This window comes from Ochotona curzoniae, unplaced genomic scaffold (genome assembly GCF_017591425.1).
Source record: "Ochotona curzoniae isolate NIBS_2020 unplaced genomic scaffold, NIBS_Ocur_1.0 contig_21, whole genome shotgun sequence".
Taxonomy (NCBI): domain Eukaryota; kingdom Metazoa; phylum Chordata; class Mammalia; order Lagomorpha; family Ochotonidae; genus Ochotona; species Ochotona curzoniae.
Window position 1 is genome coordinate 926,447 of NW_024465322.1, and position 14,029 is coordinate 940,475.

General features: G+C 44.6%; 1 protein-coding gene across 7 annotated transcripts in view; it reads left to right on the forward strand.

Moving 5' to 3' along the window:
- The window catches only part of CACNA2D1 (calcium voltage-gated channel auxiliary subunit alpha2delta 1), a 343,062-nt gene that overhangs the window by 273,972 nt on the left and 55,061 nt on the right, over positions 1-14,029 (forward strand). For all 7 annotated transcript variants that reach the window (XM_040970986.1, XM_040970994.1, XM_040971020.1 and 4 more), the window contains exons 11-12: positions 3,570-3,728; positions 8,986-9,090. In XM_040970986.1, coding sequence (XP_040826920.1) covers positions 3,570-3,728; positions 8,986-9,090 — 264 coding nt within the window. The remainder of the gene's footprint in view (positions 1-3,569; positions 3,729-8,985; positions 9,091-14,029) is intronic.

Below are 14,029 nucleotides of genomic sequence, written 5' to 3' on the forward strand. Positions count from 1 at the left end.
AGGACCTTTAACCACTTGCGCCACGGCGCCGGGCCCCAGATGCATTTTTTTAAGCATCCATCCTTGGCGTGTGGCCTGGGCCCCTCCTGTACCAACTCCTCAGCCCCTTCCTAACGACCTTTTAAATGTTCTATCTATTTCTGCGTTTGAGTCTTTTCACTGTGAGTCCTCTAATAATGACCCCTGGGCCCTGGCTCACCCTCCAGGTGCCACCTTTTTTTTCTCCTCTGTTTCCCATCTAAGGTCCCTGAAACTTTGCCTTGCCACCTGCTTCCGCCCCTGGAGACATTTCCTGCCTAAGATGCCTAAGTTCAGTGGACAGATTGCAGCTTTTCCGTCTCCGAACGAACCCTGTCTTTCGCTAGAGACACTTTCTCTCCTCTTATCCTCCAAGGGGCTCCCATCTCCTACTTCCCCTCCTATCTCCACAAGAACTTGCCCTAACTAGGACGTCCAGTCTGCCCCCCTTAGCTTTGCTGGGGCAGGTTGACATCACCGCCAGCCATGCTAGCCTTCATGAGAGCCCGATTCTTCAGGAAGAGCAGGTGACAAGAGCAGCAGCAGCAGCAGCCTTCTTAATCCCTGAGCCCTTTGACGGCAGGTGCAACGCTCATTTGTGATACGGTGCTCCAGGATGGCTGTGTTGTACAGAGCGGAAACCCTGCCCACATTTCTGAGATCGTATGGCTGTCTGAAAGCATCTTTGTCGCAGTGCATCCTGACTTCAGGCCGCCCTCAGCTTTCCGGAGCTCAAATCATTTTAAACTGTGCTGAAGTTGAGACAGGTAAGGCAGAAAAAGGGCTGGTTAGACATCCCGGAGTTCCCACCGCCCACCCCTTTGTTAGCGTGTGATTCATACCTTATCAGGCAGACTCCTGGGAGAGCTTCCTAATTGATCTCTCCCTTTTACATTCTTTCCTCGATTTAGGTCTGTTTCCCACACAGCAGCCGGAGTAGACTCTTACCGTTCTAGAACAAGCCATTCTGTGGGTTAAGATCCTAAGCAACGTGCCACTTCTTCCGCGTTTCGTTTAGATTTAGTGTGACCGAGTCCCTGCCTGTCCCTCGACTCGCTACACCTGTCCTCACTTGCCATCGAGTTCTACCGCCTTCCTTCCCTTAGGAAAACCCACTCCTCCCAACTCCCCAGCCGCCTCCTCCACCAGAGCCGTACCCACACCTTTGTACAGACGATCTTCTGGAATCTTCTCGCTCCATCGTCTCTGGAGCATCCCTATGACCCACAGGCGATGCCATTTCTAAGGATTATTATTTTTTTTTTCCCTCCTCGTGTAATTCCTCCAGTGCTCATGGTCCAAGTTAGGAATCTCTGCTCTGATGCTGCGCTGTGGATCGCAGTATCACGTGGCTTTGTTTGGAAGGAATCGTGCATTCTCAGACGAGAGCCAGTGTGGGGCTAGTCCCTGGCAGGGATTTTTCAAATAAAGGCTAAGTATTATCTCTAGGACTCTGAGTACACAGTACTCCCACACCAGGAGGCTTCATACGCTCGACAGAAAATGTGTATTATTGCTTCATTTCTCATGAAAATCTTGAAATTCCCTGCCACGTGGCACGTGTAAGTACACGGATGTATACGTGAGCCTGACGTCTGCCGTGGTGCGTGTGTAACTGCTAACGGATGGGTGAGTTGTGTAACGCTTCTTGTCATTCTGCATCATCTCCAGAGGAGAAAAAAATAAAGCATTCTACTTCAATTTTTAAAAGAATTATTTATTGGAAAGGCGGATATCCAGAGGAGGAGAGACAGAGAGGAAGATCTTCCATCCGATGGTTCAGTCCCCAAGCAGCCGCTACGGCTGGAGATGAGCCAGTCCCAAGCCAGGAGCCAGGAGCCTCTTCCGGGTCTCCCACACGGGTGCAGGGTCCCAAGGCTTTGGGCCATCCTTGACTGCTTTCCCAGGGCACAGGCAAGGAGCTGGATGGGAAGCGGGGCCGCCAGGATTAGAACCGGCGCCCATATGGGATCCTGGCGCGTGCAAGGCAAGGACTTTAACCACCACACTATCGCGCCGGGCCCCAAAGCATTATATTTCTAAGAATATGCACTCACTCGTAATGAATTCATGAGCAATTGAGTTTTGTGTATTTGATCTGAGGACATCCTCAACATTTTGTTTGGCCAGTTCTCTGCGTTTTAGCAAGAGACTGTAAACGATGATGATGATGATGGTGACGGTTGCCATTTTACTGGTGTGGCATTGTGGACATCAGTAACCTAGGGAGTTTACAGAAATGACAGCGTTTTGTAGGATGAGATGACGTTACTCATTTCAGTGTCCTAAACTGGTTTGCAAGAGGTCTGCTGTTACGTTTGCTGAGTTACTTTGTAACTGCAGAGTGAGTCCTCTATGTGAAGTCTGTGTAATTACTTGCTGGGGGCAAGGGCTTGGGACTTTCACTTTTTGCTCCCATTATCTCATCACTGGCAACAGTATTGCAGCAAAACTGTTCAGTCGCTGTGGTACCCTGTCTCCAAGGATTCTGCATAGAGGCCCCCCGAGTGATTTTCTCTGAGATTGTCAGTGTGGGGGTCACAGCTTGCTTTTCAATATCAGCCCCCCCGCCCCCCCGCCAAAAGGACCACACCGTCACCATCTTTAAGCATCTCTCCTTGTCATTCAGTGCGCTGTCTCTCCCACGCGTGTCTCTCTCTCTCTCTCTCTCTCTCTCTCTTTTTTAGAAGAGGCAATTGGAATGTGAAACTCCTCCCCTGCCTTCTGGGCAGTCATCCTGAGCGGGCATCTCCAAGTATTTCTGGATTTGAAATCTGTTTCATTGCTTTTGGAGTTTTATTTCCTGCGTGCTCGTCAACTTTAAAAATGAGGCTCTCCTTTATGTAACTCAAGTCTCAAGTTGAGGAGGAGGAAAGAATCAGGCCACAGGAGTGCGAGGGACAGGCAGGATGGGCTGGGGACACGGGTGACAATGGCTTCCGTGTCTTAGTGCGCTGTTGCTAATCCATTAGCTCTGGTTGCTTTTTGTTTGCTTGTTTGTTTTTTAAATATATAAAATTTTATTTTGACAATCTTTACATAGTTAATTAGGGTAAGAAGGTTCAAGGGCTACAGGAAAGTGGATAATACTAGTATGTTTTCCATATTGTTACCTTCATGTTTAAAGGGGGTATTAAGAGAGAAGGCCCACCCAATTTCCCACCCTCCCCAGGTCCCGGATGTAGGGCATGCTCTGAGGTTCTTGCTCAAGTGGTTTTGATATTGCCACAGTTATGAATCGCTGTCAGTCTTGCCACTCCAAGCACTATGAGGTCTTTGAAAAATCCACTGATGGACATAGTCCATCCTAGCTGAGCTGGTTGGTTGACCTGTTCTGTCTTCTCTCTTTTCTTCATTAGGGTTCCGAGTCCAGCATTTAGATTAGGAAGATCTCCAAAGAAGCTTCTTGTATGTGCTAACAAGTACAGGGCCTGGCACCGTCCATCGCCCCAATCAGCTGGTGGTTGCCATTGCTGGGTGGGTTGCTTTTAATGTTCACTTACGTAGATGCTTCTTTCACTTCTTCTTCCTTTTGTTTTAATCTCTTACAGTTTAACAGCAATGCTCAGGATGTAAGCTGTTTTCAGCACCTCGTCCAAGCCAATGTGAGGAACAAGAAAGTGTTGAAAGATGCAGTGAACAACATCACCGCGAAAGGGATCACGGATTATAAGAAGGGATTCAGTTTCGCCTTTGAGCAGCTGCTTAATGTAAGTAGCCATCCTATGTTGTTTTCTTATTGAATCATTGTATCTGAATTTCAAAACCACTCTGTAGGGTGGGACAGCGGTGCTGTTTCTTGTTTGGTTAGAAGAGAAGGGAGTGGTGCATTTGGGGAGTGGAAATCTTTCCATCCTTTTTTGCTTTTAACTCCCAAATTCAAACACACAATGCAAAAATACGGTTTTTCTTTCGCTGTAAGATATTTTATTCCCATGCTATACGTCGGCTAATCGTTTCATTGACTTTGCAATGAGCCCTGGGGAACTCGCCCAGATGTTCCGTCACTTGCTTTCCTTGTCTCCGTTACTATGATCCGGAAAGGGGCGCTCACGGTCACCAGCTAATCACTGGAGTTATCCGCAAATCAGACACCTGCTTTGGGTCTCTCTGTGCAGAAAGGCCTAAATATGAAGCAGACAGGATGCTAAACCCCAGAATGGAAATTCCATTCTTGGGGAAGGTTGCCCTGCACCATCATGAAAATCCACGGTTTTGTTATCAGAAGCTGGCGTGCACACCGCCCTTGGCGTAGCCTGTGGCTCTCGCTGTGGCTGGCACTTCCCAGCGGCCATGAACTCTCTTAGGATGAACTCCTTTGACGCTCCCAAGATGTTCCAGCATGGCATGCTGTTTCCTCATCCACAGCGCAGTGGGAAATGTGCCCCGTACAGACCATGCAGTGTGTGTGTGTGTGTATGCTGGAACAGCCTGGAAAAAGGGGTCTGACTGCTCTGTGAAAATGAGAACGGCGTGCCATCTCCTTGGAAATGATACTCGGAACGAAGAGCAGGTGAGGGAGGGCAGAGTGGACGAAGTACAGAAACAGGAAACAGCGCATCGTTGCATGGAAGGTCGGGTGGTTTGGCGGGACCCAGAACACAAGCAGTGTAGGAGCCCAGGTGGAACAGACTGGCCGGGGATGGGGTGGGGTGTGAGTTTGTAAGATGTTCCGGCACAACAGTTGGCGGTCTGAGAGTGAGGCTGCCACTGGAGGAAGCGCCCTGGAGGCCCTGTGTGCAGACTGAAGGGGAGAGAGCCCACGTGGTGGTATGGCAGCTGACTGGATGGTGCTGGGAGGAGATCAGGTGATTCCAACTTCCCCTGAATTGAATGGGACCCAAGAGAGATGGAACATGGCGCCGGTTCTAATCCCGGCAGCTCTACTTCCCATCCAGCTCCCTGCTTGTGGCCTGGGAAAGCAGTTGAGGACGGCCCAAAGCTTTGGGACCCTGCACCTGGGTGGGAGACCCGAAAGAAGTTCCTGGATCCTGGCTTCAGATCGGCATAGCATCGGCCGTTGTGCTCACTTGGGGAGTGAATCATCGGACGGAAGATCTTCCTCTCTGTCTCTCCTCCTCTCTGTATATCTGACTTTCCAATAAAAATAAATAAATCTTAAAAAAAAAAAAAAAGAAACAGAAAAACAGATACTCAACATGGCTGTCTTATAGGAAAAGAATTCTATTTTTCAAAAAAATATTGTTTCTTCCTTCATAAAAATGGAAAGCTTCAAACTTGGAAATTAGGCTATTATGTTGAGATTTTTTTTGGTCCTCTAGCAAAGGAATATAAAGTATTTTTTTTAAATCCAATAAGAGTTCTTTCATTCTAAGTCAAGAGTTGAGTTTCCTGGGTCTTCGCCTCGCCAGTTTTCTCCTCTGTGTTGTTAGGTTGTCGCTTCTCATTCCCAACTGTTCAGGTCTCTGTCGTTAGATGATCAAGGGCTTATTTCAGAGTCTTCCTCGCTGTGTAGGCCACGCCAACTCCCAGGCTCACTACTGGTTGCCGATAAAATACAGTTTCATTCCCAGCTTTTGTCCTTGCGATGTTTATCTTTAAGATCGTTAGAGCAAACTGAATATGGGGGCATCGTTTAGTCCCATAGAAAGCTGTGTTTAATTAGCACTTACTTTTATTTGAAAGGCTGAGTAACAGAGAGAGAGAGAGATGTTTCATCTACTCATTCACTCCCCAAATGCCCCCGCAAAAAATGGGACCAGCACCAGGTTCCAGCTAGGAGCCAGGAGTTCCAGCTCGGTCTCCCCCATCAATGGCAGGGATCTAAGTACTGGAGCCATCGTCTTATGCTTCCCAGGGGTTCCCATTAGCAGAAAGCTCGGTCCAAAGGAGAAGTAGGTCTCATTTCCAGCCTCTCTGATTCATAGGCAGGCATCCAAAGCCACCATTGGCCCCTCCCCAGTAAAGGATACGAGAAGGTATGAGCCTTCAGGTAGTACCTGATAAAATACCCCTACATCGAAGCAGCTGGGTTTGAATCTCAGACCAGGAGCCACCTGCTCCCCTCCAGTATACAGTGGTGATGGCTAAGTGATGAGGCCCCCGAGCCTGACTCCAGCACCCCTCCGGTATACAGTGGTGATGGCTAAGGGACAATGCCCCCGAGCCTGACTCCAGCTCCACTGCGGTATACAGCGGTGATGGCTGAGTTAACGAAGTCCCCGAGAAACTGGCTCTCATAAATTAAGAGTTACTTCCTTCTAGGTTTTAACCCAGAGAAAGACGGAACGATGGAGATACTGAAAGATCTTTCCAAGGAGGTCCAGCAAGAATCTGTTCCTAGGTTTTAATTTAGAAGGTTTCTGAAATAGCGCCGTCACAGATGATGTACGCACGAAGCACAGCTTCCATTGCTGAATCCACGGCTGTACCACCCCGCTGTACTAAGGATTATCACTTCATCCGTTCGTTTCGTTATTCTCCAATTCTTACTAGTCAATTTGAAGCGCGTCTGGATTCTCTTTTATGTATTCTTCAGCATCTTACATCATTTAATGTCCATCATTTACTTTGATGCTCCTGGTGATTCTTTTAAATAAATCATTTCAAATTAGCATCTAGGAAAAAAAAACATAAAAAATGATTAAACTTTAAAAATAAACCTAATTTTTAAAGATTTTAATTTTATTTGAAAGGTGGATTTCAGAGAGAGAAGGAGCCAGAGAGAGAGAGGGAAAGAGAGAAAGAAAGAGAATGAATGGGATCTTTTACCTGCTGATTCACACTTCAGATGGCCCAATGGCCAAGGTTGAGCCAGGCCATAGCCCGAAACAGGCAGTGACTTCATCCACGGAGCCAACAGTGCAACACCTATATTAGATTAAGTGATTAAAAGCCAGTGGGGTCCATAGTTTGTGGCCGTGCGATTGTCTGGACAGTTGCACTAAAGCTTGCTGTGACATATTTCAGTCTTACTCTAGGTCTGAGAAGGCACGCTCACTCATTTTACAAAGTTTCCCAGAGTTGTGTTTTTGCGTGTGGCCTAATGATAATCTCCCCTGAGAAAAGTGTATTGTTTTATTTACACAAATATGCAGATTCTAAACAAGACCTACTCTGTTAGCTTATCTGGAGACTTTCATCATTATAATACCTCCAAAACGTAAAAAAGATAAAAACCATGTCCTGTGGGGGAAAAAAAAATCTTGCTTTCTCTTTTTTACAGAATAATCCTTTCGGTACATAATAATTGACCCACTTTTCCATGCACATCAAAAGGACAGGTCATCTCAGAATTAACATTAATAAAGGAATTCTGCAGATCCTTTGTGAAAATATCTTGATTTAGACTTTCTGTAGAATCAAACTTCCGGTTGGGTATCTTCAAAGTTAGAGATGGTACTTGGAGGTACCAAGTAATATCCACGGTGCCTCATTGACTAGCGTGTGTTGCCAGTATTCTAACGGCCTGTTCAGTAAGGGGGAATTATATGAAAGCAGGATCTTTTCATCAATAGGGTAAAATATTGTCTTCCTTAATATTTACAACAGAGAATGGACGTATGTACTTTGAGAAGATCAATCTTCAGTGAGCTTGAAAACCAAAGGAGAATTCATGATTTTTTTTTTTTAAATAAAATCAACATTGGTCATTTCAAGGCCAAGGCTGTTGTGTTCCATGCCGCCCCCATAATCCCATAATCCCATGAGGCTGTTGGGCAATTGGAATGCACTTGCGCTCAATGAAAGTGTGTACAAACATTAAAATGCACACTGTGGTCGGAAGAAATGATGGAAAAAAAATGCATGTTAGCTCCATGTTTTTTTTTTTTAAGTGGATCCCTCTCACATTCATGTGATAACATTTTGGATAACAGCTGAATGAATGTCGTACGAGAAGTAATTTGTGATTGCCCTCTGTAAGGCAGTTATGAGAAAATTAAAAATTACCTGCAAGGGTCACATTCAGTTTTGGACAAGCACCGAGCCCGGAGATTGACATTTCAAAGTAACAGAGCGTGCAGAAACCAGTGAGACTTCTGTTCCCGGCATTTCAATAAACACATTTACAACAAAAAAGGAAAGCCAACAGCATCGTTTGAAGACCGCACACCATCCTGCCTCGTGAATGAGTTGTTCATTTTAACAGCCTTCCTTGCTAATCCATCTTAAATTCCTCTCTTTGGGAGACCTTGAGGTTTACAAGGATTAATCCTGATAGCTGAGCCTCTGTGGGTGTGAAGGAGGGAGGTTGGCAGGGTGTTCTGGGGGCAGGGTGCAGCACCGACAAAAGAATGGCAAGGCATAGCAAATCAGGGACCGTCCTTGTGCAAATGCAAGGCCAACAAAGCGGAAGGAACAGCAAGGGGAGAAATGTTCAGAAGCATATTGCAAATGTTTAGGAAAGGGCTTGCACATTTTTGATTGCTATCATTTCTTTGTTTTGGATAGAAAAATGATAGGAACAAAAGGTTGACATGATAGTCACTCATTCGTTTAAAATGCATTAATGAATGAATTATGGAGGGAGGCCGATGTAGAAAGGGCATCTTGTAGCTAGGGCAACAACACGGAAGGAAAAGAAAATCTCTTGCCAATTTCGAACTTACATTCTAGTATCAAAAACCCACGTAAAGAAATAAAACATGTGCTGAAGGCAAGAGGGTAAAATGCATCGAAGAAATGGCAGTCTGAAGAGCTGTTGAATTTTTAAATCTCCTCGTGAAGGAAGATCTCACTGAGATAATGGCATTTGATCAAACCTCAGAGGAGTGAGACAGTGTGGGGAGGCGCTTGGAGATGGGGGAGGGAGCGGCAGGGGCAAGGCGAGGGTGTCAGGGGACGTGGGGACAGAACTGAGCCAGGGACAAGCTCTAAGAAAGTGCTCACTGAGCAGGTGGTTCCACCGGTGCATGACAGCTGCGTGTCCTCTTTGTTCATGACTTTCTACGCACTGTGTTTTATTATGGATGACACAGCAATAACCACTTTTATTCTTTTTAACAGTATAATGTGTCCAGGGCGAACTGCAACAAGATTATCATGCTGTTCACAGATGGGGGAGAGGAGAGAGCCCAAGAGATATTCGCCAAATATAATAAAGACAAAAAAGTGAGTGCAACGAGGTGCTTTAATTCCAATATTCATCTCGGCGGTATTTTTTTTTTTTAAGGGATAGGAATGATGAAGACGATTTTTGATCGACCGTACTAGTGTCCTGATGGTAGTTCAATAAATCATAGATTAGAAAGCAGTAGCTGAAATAGAAAACAAATCTATTTTTATGAGATTCACAAGAACAGTGTAATTAACATCATCACAAATGATTTGGACCAAGAAGACCTATCTGGTTTTTATGATAGAGAATTGTGTGTGTGTGTGTGTGTGTGTGTGTGTGTGTGTGTGTGTGTGTGTTTTACAAGCAATAAAATCAGAAGGCAGTGGTAACGTAGAAACAACACCAGCTTTTCCCAGGTAAAATTTCTGACATCATTTCATGATTGAAGATGGTAAGCATAACCAAATTTCCGAAGCTCACAGAAAATTCCCTACAGTATTACTTGGGAGATCGACCAAATCAAAACAAAATGAAACAACAAAACAAAAAAGCAATTTGCAACAGGAGCGACTGCTCTCTTCCTGGAAAACTGACCCAAGAAATGTTGGCCAACAAATCCTTCCATATTGTTTTAGGAGTGCTGTTCCAGATAAGCCAGGAAGAACAGGATTTTAGGGTGTGAAGGAATTGGTCTGAATGGTTCTCTGAGCGCAAGGGGAAAGCCTGGGAGAGACCCAGGAGGATGCTGTCACTGTGGAATATATCAGCTTTGATCACCACTAAGAATGTCTTTGATAATAATCCTGCCGATCAGAGTTGGCCTGCTATAACAGGGCGATGATTCTCCCCCAGCTCCCTTAAAACACAAAGGATCCAATTAAAACATATAGTGGGAAATTCAAGCCATTACTTAGGGTTCCAAATATGAACCAAAAGTATGGTTAATATTTCACGAGAATCAATTATGGGGTAAAATGCTTATTTGCTTTTTTTTTTGGACTGGCTTGTTCAGTGTTTCAAAAGTTTCTTGTGGCCAAGTATTAGTTCTAATGGATTCTTTGGTATATGTTTGAGGGACACGTGTGGACCAAGTAAGTGTTTTAAAAAGAGAGGAAAAGAATATGATTTCATATTGTCAGATGGTTTGGCAGAAGTATGCTCTGTCTCTCTCGCTCACTGTCTCCTGTGTCTGATAAAAGATTGATGTGTGAAATACGTAATGGACCGTACAGCTCAGCAGCAACAGAATCGCCCCGCAAACTTAATCACTTAGGGCTATGTGTCTTGTGCTCATTTATCCAAAGAATCCACAGAAATGGCTGACAGACATATATATATATATATATTTTTTTTTTAAATACTTCAACATTACTGGTCATTAGGGAAATACACATCCAAGCCACAAAGACATGTCACCCCACAGCTGTCAGCATGGCTTTTATCAGAAGGTGACACTACCTGGTGTCAGAACAGTACAAAAATACAAAAAAATTAAAAAAAAAAATCCAAATGGTACAACTGCTGTGGAGAGCAACATGGAGCTTCGCGAAGGATCCCATGCAGAACTCCCATACGTTGCAGCAGCGTCACTTCCGAAGCGATGACGTCAGGACGTTGAGCATCAGCTGGGTGCTTACGGAAGCGCCATTCAAAAGGCGCCATCGACGGAAACAGCCTCAACAGTCAGAGGCAGGTGGACGTGTGAGAAAGACGCGCTATGTGCTTGCGCTGCAATGGGACCTTGGGAAGGAGGAAGCTGTGCAAAATACAACAGCACGGATGAAACTTTGAAGGCACTCCAGGAAATGAGTCGTCTCAGATAGACGCATGAGTAATGGCGTGTTTGCGATTACACACGGTATATCTGATATCGCTTAAGCTCATAGAATCCGAGAGGCGATTGGTAGCTACCAGGAGCTGGGGAGATAGAAATGAAAAATTATGAATCACTGGGAGTCAGGTTGCAACTCTGCAAGATGAATATGTTCCAGAAATCCGTAGGACATTGTTTCTGATAATAATGACAAAAGGATAAATTTCATGTTCATTGCTCTTATCACAATACAATGAATTAAAAAAAAAAATGACAAAGTTTAACAGCAAGTTTGGTGAGCTTGAAAAAAGACCCGCACGCTCCTCTTTGTCTGTTACTTAAGCCCCAAGCATCTTGCTCGACGAAATTGGGGCTACCGAATGTGTGTCATTTTACGTCCGTTTTTCATCCGGATGATTCAGAAAGTACTTACAACAAGCCACCCGGGTAAGGTGAGGTCTGTTGGCAAAACCGATGCATGAGGCCACAGCTCAACAGCACGGTTTAGCAAGACCCAAAGACCTAAGAAACTGGAGGGGGGCGGAAAAAAAAAATGCCTGGGATGGTTTGTGTAACGTCCTCCTCTCGGGAATTAATTTACCTGCTTGTAGATAGAGCCCACGTCACAACAGAATCCATGTTAATCTCTCACAGCTGTTCCAAATTAAAACATGTTCGCGGTCCGATCTCTACCCGCAGCAGGGGCCATTCCTTAGAGCTCGCCCGTGTGTGTGCCAGTCCTCCTTAGAAATGGTGCCAAAACTAAACTGCGCTCTCACGGATAAATAAAGGTCAAAGTGACACCAGACGGGAGGTCTGAAAGACAGTTACCAGGACCAGACACACGAAAGATACTGGAATGCTGTCCCATAGCTGGGGAAAATGTTTAGCAATGCACCCCGGAAAATCGTTTTCTAATGCTGAGCTTTATGCTCAGAGTGAAGAGGCAAAAATATATTCTAACTGAATAATATAAAAATTCTAAAGTAACAGTAGAAAGAGCAGAATAAAATGGTGGAAAAGTGTGTGCTGGGGGTGCAACACTTGTGAAAAGAGTGTATATCTAAAGTGGGAAATTGTGCACACCTTTGAAGAATTTTCTTCCCCCAGTCCTTTTTATTCTCATTTCAGCACCCTGTTTTCAAATATTTTTTTTATTATTATTTGCATCGTTTATTCCCTTTTTGTATGTTGAAATTCTTATCAATTCCAGGCCCCATGAGACAGAGATTATATGAGATTGTAAATTGGCTAGTGACACTTCAGATTTGCTGGTGTCTGCTAGTTTCATGAGCTGTAAGAATATCGTGGTCATATTTTAAATCTGTAGAAAGATGCTCCCACTGTGAACTGGCAAGGAAGAAATGATAAATTAATTGGATATACTTATAAGTGTTTAATAAGACAGCTGTCCAATACAACTCAATGTAAGTGAAAGAAGTTCAGTAGCTTTAGTTTTCTTTTAAGATGAAACCATTAAAAACTGCAGGCTTGCCTTATGTTTGGACTGTGGATTAAAGGTATGCAAATGTTTTCTCTATAACATACCTGACGAAGAAATCTACTTTAAAAATTAGGCAAAGTGGGCCCGGTGCAATAGCCTAGTGGCTACGGTCCTCTCCTTACATGCACTGGGATCCCATCGGGGCACCAGTTCATGTCCTGGAGGTCCCACTTCCCATCCTGCTCCCTGTTTGTGTCCTGGGAAAGCAGTTGAGGACGGCCCAAAGCTTTAGAACTCTGCACCTACGTGGGAGACCCAGAAGAGGCTCCTGGCTCTTGGCTTCAGATCATTGCAGCTCCAGTCATTGTGGCCGCTTGGGGAGTGAATCATCAGAGCGCAGATTTTCCTCTCTGTCTCTCCTCCTCCCTGTATATCTGACTTTCCAATTTAAAAAATAAAAATAAATCTTTAAAAAAAAATTAGGCATAGCAGGAAATTAAGCATTGATAAGCCATCTAATATAATGAAATATAAATGAAGTTGTTATGGATGGGGGTTCTCCAAAGAGTTAGGGCAAATATGGAAATATTAATAAGTTCCTACCACCGTTAACAGGTGACAGAAACAGAATTGTCACTAAATTGAAACTACACCTGTGGCCGTGAACACGCTTTGTACCCCATCAAGGACATGGAGGGGAGACACACGCGTTCAATCCCTTCAGATCCACTCGTCCTGACTTACACGGCTGCTCTGTTTTGATGTGTTGTTTACACAGCTGTCTCATCCTGTTTGCTTCAACAAACGCAACAAATGCCAGTTCGATTCTTGCCTCTGCCAGACCCCGCAAAACCCCCCACGGACGTGTCCTCTAAGGACACAGCAGCATTCTGCACAATACTGACCCGTTTTCGTCACAGCCCTCGGCTGGATTTCATAGGACAAATCAAATTTGCTTCTCCATAAACCTGTTGCTTTTGAGTACCGGATGGTTCGTTGTTTTCTCCTGGAGGCGGGAAAGGCTGGTAGTGATCTACCGATGGGAAAGAGTCTCTCGTGAGATTGTGGCATCAACTGTCACTGCCATCTTTACTCCCGTAGCTAACACTTGTTGAGGAGATGGTTTCTCAATGCAATGTTTTGCATTTTATTATTTCATTGGCCAGTATAATAATGATCAAAAAAAATTATCACCATCACCCCCAGTTTAGAAATTAGAAAACCTGAAGTGGAAAAAAAAAATCACTTGCTTAAGCTCTTACAAATAGCAGGTGGTAGAAACAGGAATTTAAGTCATCGCCTGTCTACGTTTCCTGTGAATGGAATCTTCCTGAATGTTTGTCAGTTTCTTCCGTGGCTGCAGTGATGCTCCGTTATTTGGCCACCGACAACTCTTTCCTCTAGTTCCATGGCCAACCTCTCCATCCTTAGAGCCTGCACACGTCATGGTGCATTTTCAAAGCTTTGTAGGTTGCAGCTCGCTTTCAAATCACTATGTTTTAGGAACTGGTCGTGAAATGTGAACTTACAAACTTTCAAATGCTGAATAGCACTGAAAAACTATGTGGTCTCCGGAAATGTTCCCGATTCTGGTAGAGCTGCAAATTACGCAATCATTACAGATTTTTCACGCTAAACCATCTAGCCCAATCTAGTATTTTTTTAGGCGTCATGCCAAAAATTTTGGTACACCGAGTAAATGAATAAAACCCATTTCTGAGAAAACTTTCCTGAC